The sequence below is a fragment of the Mytilus edulis genome, chromosome 7 (genome assembly GCF_963676685.1).
Source record: "Mytilus edulis chromosome 7, xbMytEdul2.2, whole genome shotgun sequence".
NCBI classification, from domain to species: Eukaryota; Metazoa; Mollusca; class Bivalvia; order Mytilida; family Mytilidae; genus Mytilus; species Mytilus edulis.
The window spans coordinates 58,285,490-58,312,142 of record NC_092350.1 but is presented as its reverse complement, the minus strand read 5'-3'; the positions used below and the strand labels follow the sequence as shown (position 1 = coordinate 58,312,142).

The following is a 26,653-nucleotide window of genomic DNA, read 5'->3' as shown; positions in this document are numbered from 1 at the left end:
CAGAAACATTCCTATCATTTAATTGGAGTGCCATTCGAAAGTCCATTGTTACACATTATTTTTTCTAACTGGTTTTATCTATACCAAGCTTGGCCTGTAAAATAACCGATGATGAACCATTCCTAATCGTACCAGACTATATTCCTATTCCTTGTGATGCACTCAAAGAGGTTTTTTTCTTCAAAATTTGCCTAAGTATAAAGACATATTCAATTCCGTTATGCACAAAACTAGAAAAATAGCCAACACTGTCAACCTTTTAGTCAGAATCATATGTCCCGATACATTGATGTGTCGCCTAAAACTGTTAATCCTTTTTTTTAAAGAAGACAGCAATTTTCATGTCCATGGGTATTATTAATTAACTGTTTATCAAACTTGGAAGAATTAAAAATATCGTGAATTGTGTACTGAATGAATAAATAGCCTACAATACATTTGTCAAAACCTTCCTGAATTTTTGTTCCTGAAAGATTTTAAACTCGAACGTGAAATTCATAAGACATATAGGTGTAAGTACAAGTAAGGTTGAACTCTCTTTTTGGCGTATTGTACACTGTAATCACTTCCTTTTTAACCGATTTCGTGACTTGAAACTAGTATACCAACCAACCATGTCCTAATGTAATTAGATAAATTAAGGCAACATTAGTATACCGCTATTCGAAAGTCATAAATCGATTGAGGGAAAACATATCTGGGTTACAAACTGAAACCGAGGAAATCACATCACATATAAAAGGAAAACAATGAAACAACAGAAACACTAAAGTGCAACAAAAAACACACGACAATGTCATACACACCGAAACGAACTATAAGATAAAAACAGCCATTTTCCTGACTTAGTACAGGACATTTTAAGAAAAAAATGGTGGATTGAACCTGGTTTTGTGGCTAGCCAAACCTCGCGCTTTTATGGAAATATTAAATATAGAGTCATCTATATAGAGATATCTATCATTTACAACCGATTTGTGACTTTTTAACAGCGGTATACTACGGTTGCCTTTAATTGTTTGCCTATATAACCAACCTTTGCTGTTAGCAAAATATGCCTTGTATATTCTACTAAAGATAGTCTGTATATTTAATTTAATAACTGGTTTGTAAGAAACAGTGACATTCAAGGAACCAATTTATATCTAGAATAGCTTATCATATATAAATATATCAAAACAGACAGAGAGTGATTAGTATATGCCAACACCGACTAGCCAGTTATTAGTTATAAAACAAATTAGATTCAATGTCATTCAAACCGTATTGTCCTACATGTATTCGGAACTAAGGTGAACCAGAAGAAATCATCTAAATCAATTATTTTGCGTAACCAATAACAATCATGACAAATAATAATGTAATTGCAGATAGATTAGAACGCTTTAAAGAATTATGGCAATACGAAGCATCTGAGCATTAACGAAGGGAAAAAGGTAACAGCCATGATTTGGCTTCTAAAATCAACAACAAAAAAATAATGTTATTGATAATAATAACATATTTATATTATTGATAAATGAACAGGACTACTTAACTTTACCCTTTTGTAAAGTTCAATTATGATGTTACCAATGTGTCATACATATGTTGCCATTCAACTGTTTTAGACCGAATTAATATGAGCAGCAACCTCATCAAGAAAGATATTGTAACATAGAAATAAGGAGATGTTGTATGATATCCAATGTGACAACTCTCAACCAAAGGCCATATGACGTGCATGTCAGCAATTATAGGCAAGCATACGCCTTCAATTGAGGGGAAATACAACACTGTATTATCGCCAATAAAAGGCCCCGACATGACAAATATGAAACAATTCGATTAGGAAAACTATCATCCAAATCAATGGACGGCATTGATCAGATAATAGTGAGTTATATAATGATGTATTCATGTTTGATTACGTTGATAAAATCCTCCAATCTTAACGAGCAATCTGCTACTTATTAGATTCTGATCAGAAGTATTTTATTTTACATTCAATTGATTTTTTGTGTGTTTGGTTTTTATATTTTTTACTTGCTTTTCGAAAGAAAAAAAACGGAATTCTAACAGATTCTGAACTTTATTTGCATTTACGATTCTGTAGCTGCAGACATTACTGCAGAGATACCAATTGTGTTAAATGATAAAGATAAAAGAGGGTCGAAAGATACCAGAGAGACAGTTAAACTCATAGATAAACTCCATGGCTAAAAAAGAAAAAGACAAACAGACAAATAATAGAACACAATACACAACATAGAACACTGAAGACTGAGCAACACAAACCCTATTAAAATAAGCTTTTCGTGTATAAATGATAGTAGGTAAGTTTTGTTAAATAAATTCTTTTAATTTTAATTCAATGGTTTCAATATATTATGTTCATTGTTACAAAATAACACATTTTTTTTTTATTAACTGTCAATATCGAATTATTGTTATGTGTTCTCTTTTTGTCTGTTTATTCTCCAGCATCTGAAAAAGATATGATAAGATGTGGTATGAATGCTAATGAGACAACTCTCTATTCTAATTTGTAAAAGTTAACCATAAAAGGTCAAAGTACGGCCTTCGACATGGAGCCTTAACTCGCACCGAACAGGAAGCTTTTAAGGTATGTATACATGAGATGTCTTGTTTTCAACAGTTGTTCTTTAGTCGAAGAAAGAAGAAAGTGTATGTTCACAAGGATATTCGCTATTCTGTTTCAAAAACTTTTAATAAATTGATGGTATACAAATAAAGGAACTAAAAAAGCAGAACAAATGAAGGACCCGTTTACTTGTTTTCGAGAAATGAGCCTATAAAAATTTGGCGGGAAATAATTCCCTCTAGACTTTGAAACATTTAACGTTGGCAGTACTTTTCTTAAAAAACATATGAAAATATATCAAAGATTCAATAACATTTTCAGATAGTAATTTTGAAACTATATGTCATAAAAGTAGAAAAGAAAAGTCGGGGTAAACGGTGCGTCCATTCGTGTTTCGTTATGAAATATCAAATACACAAAACAAAAACTCTTGATATTCATTAGGGTTTTTTGAAAAATCAAAAACGAAAAAAACCTTTTCTTTTCAATTTTGGTTTTCGAAAATCAAAAATGAAAAATCGAAAACCCTTTTGATATTTTTTTTTATACATGTAATATTTCAAAACGAAAAACGAATGGACGCAAATATACACGGACCAGGATACAAAGAAATCTACGACCGCCATGAATTACTCCAACGTGATGTATTTGCTTATAAGCATCTGTGCACAAACAAGTATATTGCTATTTTTTTTTTTTTTTATTCTACATTGGCTAGATGTATAAGGTGAGGGTAGAGATCTCACAAAATATGTTTTATCCCTTTACATTTTGAGCCTTTGCTATACGAGAGACAAAAGATACTAAAAGGACAGTCGAACTCATACAGTCAGGAACGACTGGCTTTTGTTTGTCTTGTATATGTTTTTTTTTTATATTACTTCATTTATATGTTTTGGAGTCGAGTGTGACGTCTATTTTCACTGAACTTGAACACAATTTTATTTAGGGACCATCTTATGACCACCTCCAGGTGTATTCTCACGCTGCATTGAAGACTCATTTGTTGCCTTTGACTTTTGTCCACTCTTGGTCGGGTTGTGGTCTCCTAAACATTTTCATTTTCAATGTTATCTTGTCTATGACGCTTTGAAAGTATCAGATATTTTGATGATCGATATTTCGAATAATGTTTACCAAGTGTAGAGACACATTTCAAACTTTTGTATGAACAATACATGTGGTAAAAAATAAGACTTATACCAATTTGAAATGCTAAATCTGGAGACATTTTTTTTTTCATCCAACATATTTCTAATATTTGTACAAGAAAAAAAAAACACCTACGCGCTATGATTTTAGTTAAAAAGGTCAACAATGTTAACTTCTATACACATATTTGAATTATAGTCGCCTCTCTCTATTAAATAAAAATGATATATTTGATTGCGAATTGTAAGCTAAATATTAATTAGGAAATATATCATTGATATACTTACCACATGCACCAGTTCTGAGGAGAATATCATCAATGGCAATATCACCAATCGTTCCATCACCTCTGGTACTTATTATGGTGAACTATAAAAATAAAACAAAAATATTTCAAAATAGTATTGGCATACAAAGTCACCCTCTTCTTGTTTTTCTTATCCTTTTTTTTTCTCACTTAAATTATTTATACTTGATAGTGTTTTGCGAACAGTACGCGAGAAAGGGCCCCAAAATGACTAGTGTAAATTTAATTCTAAGCCGAAAAACTAATGGTCTAATATTTATTAAAAAGAAGAGAAACGAGAAATACATATGAACCAGATCAATAAACAACAACCAATGAATAACAGAGGACTGACTTTATACATGTTATAATAGTGGAAATCAAATCTAAAGGGTACAGAAGGAAACTTTTCAATTATTTCTGTAAAAATCGTATTTTAAATAAGTTGCTTGTAAATAAGACGAATGTCCCAACCTAATCGGACTCATTTTTCAGTTATATTTCCTTATTGTATTCACTTGGAAAACGTGCTTTTGGATGTATTTTTGTGTGCTGCATTGCGTAGTTTTATGCTGGACAGTGTGTACCTAGATACTTCAAATTCTAAAGATCAAGAATATTAGTACAAATTATTCATAGGTGCTTCTTTTACAAAGTGTCTGACGCAAAAAAAAAAAGGTAAGTTCATACTGTCATATGTTTCACTTTCAATAATTCGGTGTTGGTACCAAAGAATATAAATGAATCTATAGTCATACTTACAACAGGATTACAATATTGTGGAATGTTTTCAGTATCATTTCTCCAATCATCGTGAGAAAAGCTTAATCCTCCTATGTATTTCCATACCCTTCTCAGGGTAGATCCTTTCTCCCCAGCTAAAAATTCTAATGTTCCAACGTGAGGCCCCATCATGTGGTACTTGAAGGACAGACAATAAGGACATGCTGCAATAATAAAGGTTATAATCAAAATACTATCAAGAGATCTATTTTAGTTGGTATTGAGATGTCTGCTGACAAGAATGCAAGAATTATTTGGAATTTTAGTTTTCTTATTTGTCTCTTCTTTTTTGATTTTTTATTGACTGATACTACCAAAACATTGATATATTCTGATTCAGTATTTGCGATTCTTACAAATATCTTATGTAATATGAACCAACATAACGATAACCGTAATAAGTTGTAACCAAATACTGAAGAAAAAAATAATTCATATGTTTCATAATTCACCAGTTCAAAAAGATGTAGTTCTTCTAATTCATATGTGTGTGACGATAAAAAAAAACTGTGAATTGTGCCAATATTGTATCGCTTTAAACTCGTTCTGACTGTTCAACAGTGAATGATATTTTCAAGAGACATTTTTTCATCATATCTATTTATTAAACATATTATAGGTTATGATATGGCATTTTCAATGTAGGCCTCGATTTTAGCCCTATATTCCCATATCAAGTCAGAGGACAAAATGAGACCAAAGGCAAACCAAACCTTGACTTTCTGCCATAATTGACCAAGCAAACATGTACATATTAATAGTCCAAAATGTGTGATAAAGACATAAAATAGGAATTCCTCATTGTGCTTCTGAAATCCTCCTTTCGTAAATTACAGACGTAAATCGCAATTTATGTAATATCCGTTCCACAGAGGATAGCGGAAATGTTAATATTGTCGTAACTGTAATCCTATCCCTTTTTCACGAATGTGACCTTCCAACTTATAATTGTTTCGGAGTTGTAGTCACTTGTACCACATAAAGAGCAGGATTTTCTCGCCCTTCCGGGGCACTTAGGAACACTCCCAGTCTTTGTGGTTTCATGTTGCTTAGTCTTTATGATGTGTACTATTGTTTGTCTGGGTTATTTTTACACAATGGCGTGGCAAGTTACTTTTTAATTATTACTGGGATCCAGGAGACACAGCTGTGTAATAATACATTTCAATCCTAGTATCTATGATGAGTTTATTTATTATTACTACACAATTTGAAAATCAATTTTAACAAATAAACAAACAAAATGTTTTCGTAGTTGATTTCAAATTTGAGCAAAACGTCAACAAAATTATTTTGTAGTTGAAATTAAATTTGCACAAGAGTCAATACCGTATATAGCATTCACTTTCAATTTAGTAATATATGGCTACAAGAGTCAAAGGAACCAAAACAACACAGTTCTAACTCATACCACATGACCCAGGGTATTAGGAACGTCGAATCACTTCAGAAAATTACAAAAATAATTATTTCTAATAATAAAAGACAGTGATTACTAACGTCTACATCTCAATTAATAAGTCACCTTATGCTTGAGACGTATTAAAGAGTTAGCACTTAAAGTCAAGTTCCACCAAATCAAAGTACGTCATATCCGGTTGCAAACGGAAAAGGTAAAAAAAATATTCCTTTGAATTTGACAGTTGTAGGAAAATTAATCCTACATATCATTGCATTAAAAAAATGTCTTGGTCATAATCATATATCTTAAGTATTTCAAACCACCATTATTTTTTTAATTTATTGATTTCTATAGAATATTTTGGAAACTTAAATTTACATGTTGCTTGTACACATATAACAAAAACAAGTGACAATTAGATTGGTTAGCTTCCAGTGATAGTTTTTTTTCTTATATGCAATTGAATGGTATGTGAATGTTTGTTTATAGTACTGGTTAGAATAAAACTGGGCGAGTGTTTCTTTTTTTAAATCAAGAGTACATTCTGGACATTTTGTTTGAAAAGTGCAAATTCAACGAAGACTAACAGGAGAAATTCAAAGTGGTTTTACACCTAAAGACGTCAGGAAAAAAAATCTAATTTGATAAGAACGGTAAAGGATATACATTATCATGAAAATCTGCATTTTCTGAGAGGGAAAATATTGTGTATAGTATATCAGTGACATAATGCTATTTTATAGTTCTCCTTGTCGTATAACTCACCTTGAGACTGTCAAACAAACCCTGACAAATCCTAACAAACCTTTGATGTTTTATATCAACTGGGATGATTTAGTTTGTTATTTCATGTCACGACATTACCTTCCCAGTGAAAAACGTTTTTTAAGATAAGTTCAATCGTATTTATTATTAATCTACAAATTAGGATCCTCTAGAAGAAACGATATTTTTTCAGAAATCACGAAAGTTGATATCCACAAAGTAAATAACTTCAACTATTATCGACCTTGAAAATCATGAGATTACTGTTTGGCATTCGCTCAGTTCTGACATTGCTGAAGTCATGTATATACCTTCAAGTCTGGAATTACCTTCTTCGAGTAAGTCATTTTTTTTTGTAAACATAATTTTAAAAGAACGCCATTTCTGAACAAATGAACTTATGAAGATACCTGGTAAGTTAGTAGCTGCTGTTGTGAGTATAGCTGTAGTTCCATTTTCCCCATTATTGGCGTCTGTGTATAGGTAATGTGTTCCCTCGGCTGCTTCTAAGGGCCCAGTTCCCGCCGTGGTTGTACTACCCTGAAACATCAAGTTTAAACTTAATCAACAGTTAGATTTCCGTTTATCGTGTTTAAGGTTTAAAACGTGAACTTAAGAGAAAAACATAGTTTACATAGTGAGGACATAGACGTTAAAAAATGATAAACCGATAAATAGACTTTTTTTTTTAAGTAATACCAATCCGATGACACAACAAAAGTAAAGACATGTAGATGCAATCATGTAGCTAGTTTTTAATTTGTATATATTTTTTGTATTTAATGATATTTTTGTCTTGTGTAGATAATGCACAGATTATTTCTTTTTCAATTACGTTATAAAAGAGATAATACTAGCCGTTGTAAGTGCCTTTAATTCAAAATAAAAATAAAAAAAACTGCGAATAAACAAGGTATTAAATCATGTAAGTACTAAATAAACTGACTTTAATGTGTGTTCTTCTGAAACTCGCCTAATGAAAAATGTAGAAATGAATACGAAGGGCGGGCAATATAATGAATAATTTCAAAGATTTTTTTCATTTAGAAGTGGGTGTAGCATTTGTATTCGATCATTTTATTCCGAGTGTAAGCGAGTAGAAAAATACGAATATAAATGCCAAATCCATGGTTAAATGAAAACAAATCTACGGCTGCCATGAATTATTCCGATTCAAAAGGACAATTACGGTAATTTTATCAACTGTGAAAGCCGTATACAGATGGTTATGTTGAGCTGTTCCATTTTACCCCCGTATTTCAAATAAGAATTTTTATTATTTGCGCTTAGTGTAACACATTCATATGAATTATAAAATAAATCGTTATTAAGCTTCATCAACACAACAATGTTTGAAAGAATAGGCATTTAATACTAATTATGAATTCATCTGAACATATAATCGTGTATTCAGGAATCTGGATCTGTTTGCCCTGAATCACGTTCGCCCTAGTAGCTGTTCGCCTACTACCTGTTCGCCCAGGGTCTATTTGCCCTTTTGATTTAAATTTTATTAGGTCGTCTTGTTAAAAAAAGATTTTGTGTAATCGCTTTTTGAGTTTAAATACTTATTTTGATATCGTTCGATTCTCTTAACCAACTCTCCTTGTCATCTATCACTGGTCGTAAATCGACCGGTTTTTTTTGGGTTTTTTTTTTTTATAGAATGCAGAACCTGTCTTAAAACTTACAGTTTTATATGACCATACATAATCACCAAGGGTATCAAACTGAAAAACACATGAATGATCCTCAAATCCACAGCTGTAGTTTGCACTTCTACATAAATCTGTGCAAAAATAAATATAGATTAGGCATTAAAATGGACTAATTCTATTAGACTTCAAAATTAAGTCGTGGTTTTCGTTATGATAGCTTTCTCTTCACAGTTATCTTATTGTTTTGTTTTAGTTTGTCTATAATTTATTTCGATATAATTGAAACTAATAATTTATTATTAGAAAAAACAAAAACAATTATATTTGTTATCTTTTCATGACACAAAGTAAATACATGCACAGCAACACCACAAAAAAACACAAACAAAAAACAAATGAGCTGCAGAGGTGTAACTGTAGATTAAAAAACAAAGAACGGGATGAAATCGGTCATTTGAATCATGTAAAAAACCTGTCATGTAAGCAAAGTTGCACAGAGGTAGCCGTTATTAGGACGAGTTACTAAATGATTCCCTTTCTGAATTTTTTTCAGATCACATAAATCAAATCGCGATGTGTTCAAATCGTTATGGTTCAAAAATTAGTTATAAAATAACGGGTTATAATCCCCAAACTTAGCAGAAATTATTAAATAACTTCTTACAATTTAATCTCATTCTTCCGGTGTATCCTTAATGATGGCTCAATTCAATTCACAAACACGTGAACTACTCGCTTTTATTGGTGTTCTTGGAATTTGAGGACACCAACAAACTATCATACAAGTTGCTTACAATATGACATTGTTAAATTTAATTTACAGCATGATGTTTTTCTAATACATGCCTATGTTTGACTTCTGAATAGAAGGGACCAGAGCTATCGCATGTTTTCTGTGTTAACTTACTTGGACATTTATATATACAACATGGTCTTTCATTACAACATTTTCCCTTGTCTATCCATCCTTCACCAAACGCGTCATCACAAGCAACACCTTTTCTTGCACATTTACCATTTGAAGTCAGACAATTTCTAGTGAGTCCTAAATAGTAGAGTACTTAAATACAATGTGACATTGAAAGCTCGAAACTCTGCATTATACCATAAGAAATTAACATTTTTTAGGAAATAAACTGGATTTTAGTAGTCATTATCTTTAAGTAAAATTCTTCATTGCATTAATGACTTTAAAAAAAAGGAACAATAGGTTCATATCGATTGAAAACAAAATCTCACTATACCGATTTTGTTTTTTAATTATAAGATGGATTCTTCATGTAAACAGCATTTTATTGTGATAAATTAATTGATTAATTGACAGAAACATTGAATTAAGTTTTTTTTACTCGAATTTGATTAAAGGAAACATTCGTTACATCAGTTTCAGAAAAACCCATATCGAGATGCCGGTAACTAAATAAAGGCAACAGTTGTTTACCACTGTACAATAGTCATTACTTGACTAAGCAAATACAAATCCAGGTAACAAACTTAAATCGAGATAAACACATCAACTCTGAGAGGAAAAAAAAACAATAGAAACACTGAACTACAACAAATGCAAACGCCAATATACCTAGAAACGCAATATGTGATACTACTGCCATATTTCTGAAAAATAAAATGGTTGGTTACATCTGGTTTTTTGGATAGTCAAACCTCCCACTTATATCATGTTTATAATAATGTTGGCAAAATGTCCGTTAAAATGATAACCCTAGAAAAATGTATATCAATAAATAATATAATAGTACACTACAACATGTAAATCGCAGAATAACAACGGACACCTTCCGTGAATTTACGACAACCCACCAGGACACCACATACGAAATAAAAAAGCGAGTTTCACCTTCAGCTACGCTTATGTGCATTTTCCTATTGTGTCTTCAAACATTAACACTTGAAGACTTTTGTTTTGTATTCTACTTTATATGTCTCCTCATCTTTATTGTATACAAGTCTAATGGATTAAATTAACGTGCTCTTGCACATAAATAAAATTATGTATTGCTGTGAAATCATATTCAACTTAATATGCAGGCGGGACTGGTTTTGACTTTCGCCCCAAGATATTCTAAGTAGTGAACCTGTCACAAAATTACTTTTTGGCAGACAAAACAACAGTCCATACATCTTGTTTAGTCATTTGGTAATTTATTGAGTATAATGCTCATTGTTGAAGGCTGTACAGTGACCTATAGATGTTCATGTCTGTGTCATTTGGTCTCTTGTGGAGAGTTGTCTCATTGGCAATCATATCACATATTCTGTTTATATAGTGTATGAGTAATAACACCCACCTCTTTAATAATTAACATAAACTGTTACTTACTTCCGCAATGAGAAACACGAATTGCGCAGAAGATGGTTACAATCAAACAACAAAATTTCATCATGATACTGTAATACTAGAAGAGAAAATTTGTAAAAATGTGACAATTTGAAAACATCGATTATATATTGCTTCATATTTAGTAGCAAGTTTTGTTTAACTTGTATGCATTAGATGATAAATTTTGATTGCTAGCTTCAAGCTTCTAAAATATGCTGAAACTCAACTTCGAAGTCACTAATAAACAGCCGAACAGACGGTGTTTTTTTGTTTGTTTTTTTCTATAAAGGCACTTATTTATCCTTATGATGGAGTTGATTCAGATATATACACTATGTTCTAGGCTGCTCACAACAATGCTATATGTCTTTATATGTGAACTTAACTTAACTTTCAGTACGCCTTAATATTACTCATTGCTTAAAAAAAGACATTGCAATATTTATTAATTTTTGTCAAATACTTTAATGCCTCTATGTGGGTTTTTCCTTTTTTTTTTTTTTTTTATCTTAATTTCAAATGTAATTTTGTAGGATTATTTCAGAATCAAATTTCCTGTTTTCTCTACCTTCTCCTTGTTCTTTTATTTAACCCATATATTATGATATTCAAATGTGTTGTGATCAATTGATGTCGGCGGGGTGTTGTATAGCCGGCTATGCGGTATTAAGTTTTCTATTTATTTAACGCCGTAAAGTTTTTCATAATTGCTAAAATCCATTCATTAAAAAAATTATGGATCGTTGTCTCGTTGTCAATCATACCATATCTCCTTTTTTATTAAAACTAGCTCTTAACAATCAAATTACTCATTGAAAGTGTATTGGCGGGTCATTGGACACGTATTTAAACAAGATACTCAAATGAGGATTATAGCCAAGTTTGGTTAAATTTGGCAAAAGAGATGCAAAAGGAGAAGATTTTTGTGAAAGTTAACGACGGACTACGGACGGACTACGCCGCCAAGTGATGAAAAAAAACCACTTGGCCCACTGGCCCAATTGAGCATATAAAAAGATTTAGAACAGTTTTATTGTGTCAATAACCTTACGTTTATTTACATAATGGATATTTTTGTTTTCAGTGTCTAATAAACAGCTGCGCCATGAGCGCATGATACGCCCGACGTCTTGTGTGGAAGTTTTATGCAATAATCATAAATAGTTTCAGAGAAAGTTTTAAGCAATAACCATATATTGTTTTTGAGACACGGCGGGACATGTGAAACCCCCAACTCTGTTTTTTTTTTCTTTTTTTTTTACAAAAACTAAATATCACCAAAATAAAGTTTTGAATCAAAACCAAAAAGTATACAGATCTTTAGATTCATATAACAAAGAAGTGTGTAAAGTTTTAAGCAATAATCATAAATTATTTTTGAGAAACGGCACAATATGTAAAAAAAAACCTCCCCTTTTTTTACAAAATACTCAATAACTCGAAAATGAAATTTTGAATCCTCACCAAAAAGTAAACAGATTTTCAGATTAATATAACAAAGACATGTGTAAAGTTTTAAGCAATAATCATAAATCGTTTTTGAGATATGGTGCGACATGTAAAAAAAATCTCCCCCTTTTTTACAAAATACTCAATAACTCAAAAATAAAATTTTGAATCATCACCAAAAAGTATACAGATATTAAGATTAATATAACTAAGAAGTGTTTAAAGTTTTAAGCCATAATCAAGAATTGTTTTTGAGATACGGTGCGACATGTAAAAATAAACACACCCCTGTGCCGTGACTCAAAACGTTTTAATCTTATTTTCACCAAAAAGTATACAGATCATTTGACCATCATAAGAAACAACTATGTTAAAAATCATGAAATTTGGATAATTCGTTCTCAAGTTACGGTGCGACATGTTTACGCCGGACAGACAGACAGACGGACGGACGGACGGACACCGGACATGTGTATAACCATAATACGTCCCGTCAAAATTTTGACGGGCGTATAAAAATCTGAACAAACAACAAAAGCTGACAATTTCAGATCAGACGGATTTTCGTTTCTAAGAAAATAAATGAACACTTACCGCAATCTGTAATAGTAGACCTAATGATAACAAGATAACTTGTTTAAAGGAAGTGGCTACTTAAATAGCAGATGCAATTAAAGTATCTAATCGAAGAATGCTGCAGGTGTGAAACAATAATTAGTGACATATGTTGTTTATCTTTGTTGAATTTTGCTGAATAGGCAAAAATTTGTTTGGGCGTGCAACATCTGTATTCTTATGCAAATCATTTTCACATCTTCAAATATATTTCACCTCAGCCAATTTTTACCTGTACGTGTAGTCTTTCAAACCAGAAAGACAATTTTAAAGTATGTATTTTTTTTAAATTCACAAAATGTGAATAAAATTGTATCAAATTTTACGTTTTAGATACAAGTCTTGTATTACAACTCCAGTTTCCGGTGCATGTCAAAACATGGAGATAAATAAAATAGTCCACTTTTTTTCTGAATTTTGTTCTGGACTCATTTTTTTCTGTTTGATTAAAAGGTAATGCTAAATTGAAACATATATAAAGATTTAAAAACAAACTTGCATCTTTTGGGGGATATCAATCAAGGGAAGTGGAACGGTATCAAAATTACTGGAAGTGGTGCGGTCTACTAAAAACAGCAAACAGAAACAAAAAAAAATGTTTTGACCTCAGGGTTACGTATCTTTTCATTCTTCGTGACTTGACCATCTTTTTATCAATTAAATCACAATTACACAGTACTACATACATGATATGAACATGATTTTTTTTCTGTAGCATTTTTTATTTTTTTATCTTCAAAGATCAGCTGTTTTGCATGTAAGCCTACGAAGCTGTTTACAAGACTGCAACCAGCATAGGATAATTTTTTTCATATGTTCACTGCAAAGAAGTACCTCATGTAGACTTTTCTGTCCCAAGATTGACAAAACATGATGATTTAAGGATTTTTAAAGAAGAAAAAAAATCATTAGGTATCAAGTTAAGCTGACAAAATTGAAATCTGCAATCTTAAGTGTCGTTGATTAATAAACGTAATACTCTCTACGTTAGTTGGTTTATTGATTGATTGGTAATCAACGCCACTTTCAGCACTATTTAGTTTTTTTCGTGGCTGTCAACCATCGACATGCGGTATGAAAACTGACAATCCTAGTCAATTAAGATTGGAGTAGTGCGCAGCTGGCACGTGAAGGATTTAACTTTACTCTTGAAAGGCTATTGATGCAATAGTTTCACTACCTATACCACTAAGCAAACTATGACTTCTACATTGTTAAATAAGATTAGACTAAGTTGATTCTAGTTATGATATCGCATATATCAATGCAATGGTATATTTATTGTTATGTTTGGTCCATTGTGAAATCCTAAATGTGTGATACACTGGTATTTATGTGAACTTTACAATATACATGTTCAGGAATCGACGAAATTACTGTCGTCCTTGACCTTTGTAAGTAAATTGTTTTAATTCGGCCAATTTCTACAGTGTCGGGATGAAATTTGAATCAGTGGAATCGATCTATATATATATTTATTAAAGGTATTAAGTCACATGACGTTGTAACGGTCAAGTGATTGTTTACTATAAACACGTGTGTGTGTTTATATCAAACACATGGTGTGTGTTTACGTTCAATTTGATTGGATGGCATATACCCGTATTGCCGGTTTTACGTGTATATGCCCTCATGATTTTCGTGAAAAGCATGATTAAGTATTACTTAAGAGGTAAGTTTGAGAAAATTAAGTTATTCGAAGTTTGCCTATAGTTCAACGTAGCAGCATTCGTTATTGTGGTATGTCTGACTCCGAGAAACTTCTAGATTCCGACCATGAATCTCTGCCAGCTGGTACTAGTGTACATTCGTTGCGTGATGGTATTTCTGCACATCATACTGGGAATAACGACTTGGTGGATACTTTCTTTCTGTTTAAAACCTATTTTGACGGGAAGATCGCTACTCTACACAAAGATTTGGCAGTTGGCAACGAGAATTTTGCTACCAAACTCAAGCAGGAAGTTTCAGTTAAACTCAAAGGTGAGGGCAACCAGATACAATTCAACTTTAATTGTGAAATCATGGCCGACCTTGTTAAGCTCCAGAAGCGTATTCCTGATGAAGATACAGCATGTCTTAAATTGGTATCTGGAGCTATCCCTAAGGTTAAGAAGCGAATGAAACTCATCCGCATTGCAGACAAATCTCCCGCAGGATGGAAAACCGTCCGTGAATATGAAAGCGACGACCTTGCCTCCGACTCTGAAGATGAGAAGCGCATTCGTTCTGCAGAAACCCGTGCCATCAGGAGTATTAAGGAAAAGAAAAGACCTCATCCTTATAGATCCGCTACAGCTACTGTTTCTGCTCCTTCTGCACTTATGCCTAATCAACATAACGTTAGACAAAACAACTACCAACAGCCGCCCTTTCGGACCGGCAGACAGAGGGAACCCTCATCTCATGACATCTGTTACAACTGCAACCAACTTGGTCACTGGCGAACTCAGTGCCCCCTCCTATTCAGTACTAAACCAGGTGTCACAGGGACAACAAGGCTACAGAATTAATGATAAGTATTTTTATACTACTTTTTTAGATGAAATCTTCACGGACAGTTTGAACTGTTTATGTCACATGCAAAATATTTTGATAAGATTGATATTTCATCTGTCGCAAAAGGGGTGAAATATAGTTTACGCAAGCATATACAATTTTGAAAACACATAGGTGCTAATGAATTCGTTATAAATACTATCAAAAGTCGATACGTTATTCCTTTTTTGCAGACTCCTACATCTATGTCATTTAAGAATAACAAAGCTGCTAATGTCCATTCTAAATTTGTAAATGAAGCAATTTCAGAATTACTTAATATCGGGTGTGTTATTGAAACTCCATTTCAACCATTTGTTGTAAGTCCGCTTAGTGTTGCAGTTCAAAGTTCGGGCAAAAAACGTCTGATTTTGGATTTAAGTGAACTGAATGTTTTTATTAAAAAAGAAAGAATAAAATCTGAAGACTGGAAAGTGGCTTTAAACTATTTCACAAAAGATTGCTATCAGTTTAAGTTTGATCTTAAGGATTTTGCTGGAACAATAAATTTTACTGTTTTACAGTGTTAGCCTTTGGTCTTTCATCTGCTCCATATCTATTCACTTAATATTTACGTCCAATCGTAAAATACTGGCGAGAAAATGGCGTAGATAGTGTGCTTCATTTAGATGATGGAATTGGAATGGGCAAAAATAAACAAGAAGCTTCCGAATGTTCATGAACACGTCTTTGTTAGAAGCAGGGTTTCTTATTAACATGGACAAATCTATTTTTGAACCAGTCCAATGTTTAAAGTGGTTAGGTTTAGTTTGGAATTCGTCTGATTTTTCAATTAGTATATCAGATAGACGGATTGAAAATACCCTAACATCATTGGTTGATGTTTTGAATAACTTTCCTAATTTCACAGCACGAAAATTGGTTCAGGTAACGGGAAAGGTAACTTCTATGTTTCCAGTCATGGGTAACATAACTAGTTTAATGACCCGCTATTTACACTGGGCTATTGAAAACAGAGTAAAGTGGGATTTAAAGTTAATATTGGAATGTCCCGATTGTGTATTCAATGAGCTCTCATTTTGGCTGAATAACATTCTAAGATTGAACATAAAACATTTAGCAGGTCATTCTTTTCCCCACGTGATTGTATATTCCGATGCTAGTAATGTAGCTGCTGGTGCTTACTCGATAGGTATTGACTCTAATAATTTTCATCAGATGTGGACTTTACAAGAGTCCATACAGAGTTCTACATGGAGAGAACGTCAAGCTATTTTGTTGGCATTGATGTCTTTTAAAAACCGTTTAGGAAATAAATGTGTTAAATGGCATACAAATAATAATAACTGTGTTATCATTGTTCAGAAAGTAAGAACAAAAGTACATTTACAAGAGATAGCTATGCATATTTTTTAGTTGTGTTCTGAATTGAATATTACGTTAGATGTTGTTTGGATCCCGAGATCTGAAAATACTAAAGCTGATTATATTTCAAAAATCATTGATATAGAAGACTGGGGAACAAGCGTAGAATTTTTTAAATTTATAGATGATATGTGGGGTTCGCATACTGTGGACAGGTTTGCGAGTAATTTAAATAAAAAATCACCCAGGTTTAATTCTAAATTCTGGAATCCAGGTGTTGAAGAAGTTGATGCGTTCACGCAAAATTGGAATAATGAAGTTAATTGGATTGTTCCTCCAATTTCTGTTGTCTGTAGAGCAATTAAACATTTGACTTTATGTAAGGCTAGAGGCACTTTGATAGTTCCAAAGTGGCCTTCCTCGTCATTTTGGACAATGATTTTTAAAAGAGGTTCTCATTTGCAACCATATGTAATTGATGTTTTAGAATTTCAACCAAATCAGAACATTTTTATTCATGGTATGAATAATAAGTCCTTGTTGGGATCTTCTGAATTCGTTTCTAGTGTTTTAGCTATAAGATTGAACGCTGAGTTCACGTAAGAATTTACGACAAGTCTGTTGAGCAAGGTCGCATAGTAAAGACAAGGCCAATTTTTTGGCAAGGTCGTGTGTTGATGACAAGGCCAAATTTAATAGGCAAGGTCTCACTGACATGGCCAGTGTGAAAAATAAATTTGGCAAGGTCATTGAATTATATTGTAAGCTTGTAGTATAGTAGATTATATTTCTATTTCATATGCACGTTTTTCAGATATTTTTTCATGTGGAGTATGGAAATCCTTGCCTATGCCAGTCGACCAAGACCAAAAAGGCTGCTACAGCTGTAGGCACACTTATCCTATTTATGTGTTGTTTTGTTTATTAAATAATTTATATTCGTTTGAGTTGGCGAATTAGAATATAAATAACAAATATGTACTGTGGATTCATTTATTTGATTCATGATTTGGAAAACTTGCATTTTTGTGGATATTTGATTTCGTGGTTTTTCAAAAATCTGCATTTAATCATACAGTAAATTTGCAAATCGTCGAACATTTAAATTCGTGGTTTCAATGTACCAACGACATCCTCGTAAATTGGTTACAAACAAATAAAATGAATTTACAGTATTCTAAAAGCTTATCAATAACTAAAGGTCACACTTTTTATTATTCTTTAATTTTTTTATGTTTGAAAGTTTTTCTTTAATATAAATTTTTAAACGCGTTATATAACACAATTTGTTATACCCCTTTTATATTTGTTTGTAAAAAAAGTGTTGTCCTCTTGAAGATATAGTGCATAGACCAAAGAATTCTAAAGCAGTGGTCTTTCCGTTCTTTGTTTATACCATACGTTGTTCTTACATTCATAGAGATATGATTTATAGATGTTGAGATAATCCTTTAACTATATTTAGTCATCAATTCAATACAAATAATTTTGCATGGTAAAGATATAGAAATAGTTTCAAGACACTTTGATCTTTCTATTATTTCATTAATATATCAGTTTGTCCTGGTAGCTATTTAAAGTTTTTGTTTTTGTAATATTTGTTATTTAAGGCTTATTAAAGTACTCAAGAATATTGACTAGATATGCAACATTGATTTGTAACATACTTTGTTTTTCTTCGTTTATAAAATTGATTATATCAAACTATGCACTTCTTGATGTTGCATTTGTAATATCGGAAATATTTAATAACATCAACATTATGATTTAATCAGCAAAAATTTACATGTTTATTTTAATGAGGGAGTTGAAATCGCACAAAACATATTTAATCCGGCCGCATATGTGCGACTTTTCCAAGTAAGGAGCCTCTGGCCTTTGTTAGTCTTGAATTTTTTTTTATCATTTTGGTTCATTTATATGCTTTGGAGTTTAGTATGACGTCCATATTCAACTAACTTTATTTGTTTAGGAGCTAGCTGAAGCCCGCCGACGGAAGCGGAATTGTCTATCTGTGTTGAAGATCTATTTGTTCTTATTTTTATATAAAGTGCAAATATTTAATTTCCTGTTTAGTCTAGAGTAAAATATGAAAATATTAAATGTGTAATAAACCGGTGTTTCCCTAAATTTTTCATTATAGAGAACGGTCACAGTTACTGTCTTCAATGGATTCTGTGAATAAGCGAATATATTTTTATTCGTGACATTAATATATTTGTTAGTCGAAATGTTTTTGTTATCAGTTGAATTTTATTTAAAATTGATTTTACATTACCACTCAGCAAAGTTCACACTTTATACTTTTTTGTTCATTCTTCATATATAATAGCTTTTCTTCAAATTAGTATATGTAGTACAGGTAGTTACACATTTGTTTAATACTTCTTTACTTGCTTATGACAAAATTGTCTGTCGATGATACAATTTACGGACCACAGATTTCTGATCGTGTGATCTTTCCTTTATTCAGTAATATGATATGTTGTCCGTACATAGATATAAGATGTTGTTTATCTAAGATAGGATTATTCTTTTAACATTTCTTATCCTAAATATAATTATATTTACCCGATATAGATAAAGAGTATGGTTTTCTTAAAAAGTTATCTTTCCTTGATTAATTGGTATAATATGTGTTCCTTACATTGCAGATAGGGATGTCATCAACAGAAGTTGTGCATGTTGAGATCATTCTTTTATAACATGTTTAATGATTAATATATTTTTGTTTTGCCTGGTAAAGATATATAATAGAAAGGTTTAAAGAACTGTGATTTTTCTTTTATTTATGAATAGACTATTTTTTTCTGCCATTGCAGATATGACATACGGTTTGTAATCCTTCTTTTGATATCTTTTTTACGCCTGTTATAGCTGCATTAATATGCGGTAAGGATTTTGCTCATTGTTGACGCCCGTACTCTGACTTATAGTTGTTAACTTCTATGTAATTTGGTCTGTAGTTGAGTGTTGTCAAATTGGCTATTATACCACATCTCCTTATTTTTATTTTGATCATTGTTACAAATTTTTATGCTTGAAATTTATGTTGGGTATCGTGTTCTTTCATTAATTTGGTAGTATATATCATTTTGTTATGATATTTCTTATAAAAGTATTTTTTCGTTGTATTCGCAAGTTAAGGCTAATTAAATTACTTAAATCACGAGTTTTGCAACAATGATTTGTAACATATTTTGTTTTTCTTCGTTTATCAAATTGATTATGCAAATTATGTACATCTGGATGTTGCACTTGTTACATCTCGAATATCTTATTCAAACTTTATTAAGTACTTCTTGATCAACATAATCATTGCGTGATTTTATTAGCAAATATTTACATGTTTCTTTGAAAGAGTAAATATAATGCATATATAAAGTATAATGATATATTTTTCTTTGTAGTCAAGAATGAAATGTGAAAATTTTAATACGTGTGTCCACGTAAATCGTCATACAATTTTTAATACTCCTTTGTTTGATTATGAAATAAAATGTCGGTTGATGATACAAGGTATGAACAACAAATTTCTACACATGTGATCTTTTTTATAATTGGTAATATTATATGTTGTCCTTACATTCATTGGACATGTGGTTTATAGAAGTTGAGATCATTCTTTTCACGAGTTTAACTATTGACATAAACGTTTAAGCCTGTGCTATAGACATAAAGTATGTTTACAGAAACTATGACCGTTCCTTTATTCATTAATATAACATTTTGTCCAGACGAAGATATGTATAAGGTTTACAGGACTTGGGACTATTTTCTAACCTGTTTAATCATCAAAACAAATAGTTTTGCCTGGTAAATATATAGGAAGTGGTTTACAGAAACTGTAATCTTTCTTTTATTTATTAATACGTCATTTGGTCTTGATATTTGTAATACTCGCAATTTAAAGTGCTTTAATGATACTGACAAGGTATGCAACCATGATTTGTTACAGACTTTGTTTTTCTTCGTTAATCGAATGATTGTGCAAATTATTTACATCTTGATGTTGTAACATCTTGTTTATTTTATCCACACTATCTTAATTGACTTCATCATCGGAATTTCACAGGTCTCTTTCAAATCACAGAAAATATTTATACATATACATTTCAATGGTATACATTTTCTCTGAGGTCAAATATTAAAATGGTTAGTGTATAATAAATTGGTATGTCTCTTAGTTTTACCTGTTTACATTACAGAAGTCGGTTTCACAAAATAAAACATACGACTAAGATTGATCTTAAGTCATGAACAATTCAGTATAATTACAACCGATCTTAGTCCATTTTTTTTTGTGAAACCGACTCATAGTATTTTCACAGTTCTCTTTTACTTTTTTCATATGCCCCAGTAGTACCTGTTTTGTTTGCATATTTTGGCGTTAATATTGATTCACTTATAGGGTCTTTGCATCGGAACTATAGTCGCCGTCAGCTGAAATTCGTAACGGTTATCGGTAAAAATAATATAAACTATCAATCGCGTTTACTCGAGATATAGTTTTTTACATTCCTTTCATAAATCGCATTTAGAAAAACCATTACTGACCTACCTTTTAAGTGATCGCACTGTAATAATCCTGACCTTCACATTTCCTAAAATGTTTTCCATTGTAATTACGCCATCTTTGTTTCTATGATGATCCTTTATTTACATAAGCAGCTGATAAGCATTCGTCACTTCCGGAGGCGGAGCATAATGATGTGATCAACATTTCTCGCGTATTTTCATGTAAATAATAACACATGTAATGTAATCGACAAGACAACTTCAATGTCACCCGCAATTCAACAGAATGACGTTTTACACGGAGTATCAATGAAAAAATGTACGGTAAGTAGAATTATAACTTCTGTAGGTTAATGAAATAAAAAAAAAAAAATTAAAAGAATGAATATCATCACGAGTATTAAAACATACAAACGATGCAATGTTTTAATTACCCAAAGGCTAATTAATTTGTTCAAGTTCTGTATCTGTAGTGTGGTACGTGTAGAATCCTGTTTAGGCTTTTATACACGGTTGAATATAAAGGTGAAAATTTATTTAATTCATTATTTTCTGTCTGTGTGTGTGTGTTTTATACGGTTGATTATTGTGTGCAAAATCTTGAGAAAAAAAAATCATCTTATAAAAATATGAAAAACAAACTTTGTATCATGTGAGCTGTTCTGCTGTATCACAACTTGATGCAAGCTTTAGGGGAGTGTTAAAACTTGTTTACAAGTTGGGAACAACCACTCAATGTAATGACTATCCCTTTTTATGCCCTTAACATGTAAGGAATACATTTCTTGTGATTATTTTTTGTTTATGAAAACCACTTTGGTAGATATGAGCAAATATTTATATAATTTGAAGAAACTTTTCCCTAAGAACTAAATCCATATACATCTACCTGGTATATTTTTTATCAAAAACATGTCAAAGAATTTTGCAATATTCATGGACTTGTATATCTTTTTATATACATGTACTATTTAAAAAAATTGGACCCTCTATTAGAAAGATTGTTCCAAATATAATGAATTTTCCCGTTTTTAAGTATCAAGTTATTCATTTTTTTCAAATCTACAACAGTAAATTCGTTGCCTGTCTGAGACAGTCCCTCTATAAAGGGATATCCCTAAATTTTAGAGGGTTGCTCCTAACATCTTTCAGGATTTTTATTAAATTTTGGCAGGTCTAGACATTTTGCCACTAGCCCTATGCCAGAGACTAGTGATAATTACTTTATTTCCAATTCATGCAGAAGATGCCAAACTAAATTGGGGGAGAGATGCTAAAAAAAGCTCCATCTGCTGATTATAAGAGTACCGTAGAGATATGTTGGTTGAATTGATTGACATGTAAAATAGAGAGACAAGAGGAATTTGTACAACAATGATGAGGCCATTGGAAAATTGAATGTAGGTTTATGTTTCACCAAAAACTCAAAACTTTTATAAATAGGTTGATAGGCAGACATGTCTGTCTAACTACATGTAGCTAGGTTCATCTTACCTTGTATATCTATCATTTACAAGGGTGTGAATGGGGTTTACAAAACCGGCACAATTTATTAGAAATAAAGAACCCCAATAATAAAGAATATTGAATAAAGAATGATGAGGTGCTCAAATTAAAAGAATAGAAAATATTGGGCAAAAAGTATTAAAAAAAAGAAAAAAATCACCTTCATAAGATATTGTTTTAAAAAATTCTTCACTGTAGCCTGTGTTAATGTGCATACTTTATTTGCTTTGTATATTATTAAATATACATATAATAAATTTTAAAAAAAATTATTAATTTAGGATAAGGGTTTGTATCAAAAAATCTGTAGTATCAAAATTTTCAAAAGAATAAGTGAAGAAACTTAAAAATATTTAAATCTGACATATTACATCTTCAAGTAAATAAGCATAATTTGAATAGTATTGCCCCTTACATGCCTTACTGACTTTAACATGTTTTATTGCTTATAAGATTAAAAATATTCTTTAATTAACTGACTTTAGGGTATATACATCACTGTTCAATATCTTCAATTGGCGAAATCAGTGGTTCACTGAGGTTCCGATGGTTAAGAATGGAAAAGCATCGAAGACAGACATTCCTCGCAAGAGCAGGTTTTGTGCAACACCTGTTGTGTACCCACTGATCACAAGTATCACACTGAAACCAGGATATATACTTGTCCTTTTGAATGGATTTGGGTGGTTCAGTGCTACCACAGGTATTGCACAAAATCTCATCAGCATCATTGATGGTATCAGGGACACTGTCCTCAAAGTCAACGTCATTTTCATTAGTCCCCTCCCCCTCCCCCTAAGAAAAAATGTAAGGAATAGTCTTTTGACTGTCATCACTGTCATCGTCTGTCATGTCAATCACCACTGGATTGACGTCTTCATCCCTGATACCATCAAGTTTCCTGAGCTTTTCCTTAAACTCCCTTACCACGCGGGTCTCAAATTTAGCCCAGTGCTCCGCATCGACATGGGACTTGGCCTCCAAAAAAAGCTGAGTAATACCTTTTTTATTGCAACTAGAATTATTTCTAGCTACATTGCCTTTTAAGTAAGACCAAACCAGTTCGATGGGATTGAGCTCACACTGATAAGGAGGTGTGCGTAAAATCTCATGGCCATTAGCTGATGCAAGGTCATCTATCATATACCTAGGTTGAGGCTTGTTTTGCTTCACCAAATCAAGCAGCTCGGTCTTTTTCATTTTCTTATCATACTCAACATTGCTCTTCTCCAGCCATGCCGAGATCTCTGACTTCTTGCTGTTCGTGTTTGGTACCTTTGAGTCAGGGTCTAAATGACTGTGATACGGAGCATTGTCCATTACAATTACAGACCGAGGAGGCAGTTTAGGGAGAAGTGTATCTCTGAACCACTCTGTAAAATGCTCCTTATTCATCTCGTCATGATAATCAGAGCTGTTGGTTTTCGACTCAAATATAAGACCACATCTGGAGGAGCCAACATCTAAGATTATCAATCTAGTACCCTTGCCAGAAGGTACTTTCCGATGGGTACCTTTACAGTGTGGCTCAAAGACAGACATGGACGTGCTGGGAACATCCAGCCAGTCACCCTTTACCACATGATTGGTGTTTAACCAAGTCTCATTCAGATATACAATATGACGCCATTGCTGCCTAAATTTATGTATCTTACGAAGATATGTCATTCTCATGAGAACGATGTCCTCCCTCTCCGACACAAATCTTCTGCTTGTCGCATTCTTGTAGAACCTGAAAAAAAAAATCATACATGTATATATATTGGTATATGATGTATTTTAATAATCATGATAATAGATAATACGTTTGTTTGTATATTTTTTAATATTAGATAAGAATGTATTGTTTTTATTTTCAGGCTGTTAGCTTTATATACATGTAGTGTCAATCATTAAGTTACTGCCTGCCAATGGAGTATGTGTAAAGTTAAATCTAGATGACTCTGATGTATTCTGGTAGCTTAATGCATTAATAGCAGAAAAGAAATTCATTAGTCTTGTAAGTGTGATCCGCAATGGAGAACTTAAATCTAAATCTTTAAACTTGTATGCAACATTGTTAAGTTTAAATATTTTCAGATGTATTCTTTGTTTTCCTGGACCTCCATGAGGACAAGTAACATTTTGATTATATGCATTGAAATTAAAAATTATACATGTTCACCTGTCCCATGATTTTGACAAAAAAGATGAAATACCCAATATATATACACTTTCAGCATGTTTTATATCTGTTCCATTACAAATTATTAAAAAAATTAATGAAAATGAAGGATATAGTTCAGAGTTTTGTATAACGTCTATTAACACTGAACTAGTATACATTTTGTTAAGTGGCTAGCTGTAGCACGCCTCCGGGTGCAGGATTTTCTCACTGTATTGGTGGCTTTTGGCTGTTTTCTGCTCTTTGGTCGGGTTTTATTTTTGACACATTCCCTATTTCATGTATTTATATTCTCACTTTAATGAAATTTTTGGCTTAGAGATTGGATGACCGGTAAGTCAAAATATTTTGAAATAATTACCGAAACCCTAGTAAATGCACTGTTCTCGACACTGTAGATATGGAAATGTCAATGTCCTTCTTTTTCAGAGCGTCCTGCAGCTTTGGCATGGTCACCGACTGGGATTTCTTGTGTAGATCATAGATGATCCTCCTCACCACACCTTTGTCGAAATCATCCACCTTCGGAGTCTTGGTGACAGTTTTCTGGACATAATCCTTGTGAATTGACTTGACCACATCCTGCACATGATCATTTCCATTGATGTACCCTCTCAGGGTCGACTGTTTAATGCCTGTAATTTTCATTGAGAATTATTTAAACAAATGTTTACCATTTTGTTTTTATCAATGCAATACATGCAATGTTATTATATATAATTGTAAATTATGTTGAACAAAACATCAATATTGAAGACTTTCACCATATTTTTCATCACCTTTTGTTTTTGCTGAATTTTGATGGTAGAACATAAACAATGTAATATCTTGTCTAGACTTAAGGCCAAACAAAATTAATAGGTGTGTTTTGTAATACTTCTTTGAAAAGAAAAGGGTAACTAAGTTTTGGGATTTATTTTTATTTCCAACATTTTTTAGATTGAGTCTATGTTTCATTTTGACTTTAGCCGTGCTTATATGGTAATTGGAAACACATCTTTTTTTATTTAGACTTAAAGAATGGATTTTTAGAAGGACTTTATTGTTAGAATTATACTTTATGTAATTAATACTGAAATTCTTCTATTTCTTCTTTTGAATGGAATAGAATACAAATGTATATGCTAGTATACACAATTTGATTTTTTTAATTGACATTGAAAATGTTCAAGTGTGCTAATGAAATGTCCAATTGTTGGGTTTTTTTCAAATCAAATAAAAAAATTGATTAATTTTACCTGTTGCTTTCACCAGTCTTCTCATTGGGTTTTGAAGCATCCATGGTCGCTTCATAACCTTTTCCATCAGAAAAAACTGGTAAAGTTTTCTCAACAAGTCCTTTGTCTGAAAAGTACGTAAAAAATTAGGAAAATGATAATAATGTTCATAGAATGTTACACTTCAATTTTTTGATAAAACAAGTGTGGTAAATTTTATAATGTTTCAAGGAATGTTAAATTTTATTTTTTTAATAAAACAAGTACTTGCCAAGTATGCCAAGTGAAAGTGATAGCTTTAACAGTGATCAAGGGGACATAATCCAAACTCAAATTAGATTCAAATTTATGT

General features: G+C 32.0%; 3 protein-coding genes and 1 long non-coding RNA gene across 5 annotated transcripts; 2 read left to right on the top strand and 2 right to left on the bottom strand.

Annotated features, from left to right (window-relative positions):
* Positions 1 to 2,055: 2,055 nt before the first annotated feature.
* Positions 2,056 to 21,498, bottom strand: LOC139481877 (MAM domain-containing glycosylphosphatidylinositol anchor protein 1-like). Of its 2 annotated transcripts, none has more exons than XM_071265393.1 (8): positions 13,012 to 13,091; positions 10,969 to 11,044; positions 9,538 to 9,675; positions 8,664 to 8,761; positions 7,383 to 7,512; positions 4,785 to 4,969; positions 4,024 to 4,105; positions 2,056 to 2,466 (listed from the first exon to the last, which is right to left on the bottom strand). In XM_071265393.1, the coding sequence occupies exons 2-8, from the start codon at positions 11,030 to 11,032 to the stop codon at positions 2,453 to 2,455; spliced, it is 711 nt and encodes a 236-aa protein (XP_071121494.1). In that variant the 5' UTR covers positions 11,033 to 11,044; positions 13,012 to 13,091; the 3' UTR covers positions 2,056 to 2,452. The 2 variants fall into 2 exon arrangements, with proteins under 2 accessions (XP_071121494.1, XP_071121495.1); XM_071265394.1 differs by lacking the exon at positions 13,012 to 13,091 and adding an exon at positions 21,458 to 21,498 and having other exon boundaries at positions 2,340 to 2,466.
* On the top strand, positions 14,505 to 15,545 carry LOC139483257 (uncharacterized). Its single transcript, XM_071267287.1, has one exon. It carries the CDS (start codon positions 14,775 to 14,777, stop codon positions 15,543 to 15,545), a length of 771 nt encoding a protein of 256 aa, XP_071123388.1. The 5' UTR covers positions 14,505 to 14,774.
* A 2,217-nt stretch (positions 21,499 to 23,715) lies between the features above and the next one.
* On the bottom strand, positions 23,716 to 24,315 carry LOC139483256 (uncharacterized). The gene has a single exon (XM_071267286.1). The coding sequence runs from the start codon at positions 24,313 to 24,315 to the stop codon at positions 23,716 to 23,718; it is 600 nt and encodes a 199-aa protein (XP_071123387.1).
* Positions 24,316 to 24,379: 64 nt separating this feature from the next.
* Positions 24,380 to 26,653, top strand: LOC139481875 (uncharacterized). Its single transcript, XR_011654720.1, has 2 exons — positions 24,380 to 24,919; positions 25,514 to 26,653. It is a non-coding gene; the product is annotated as an uncharacterized lncRNA (long non-coding RNA).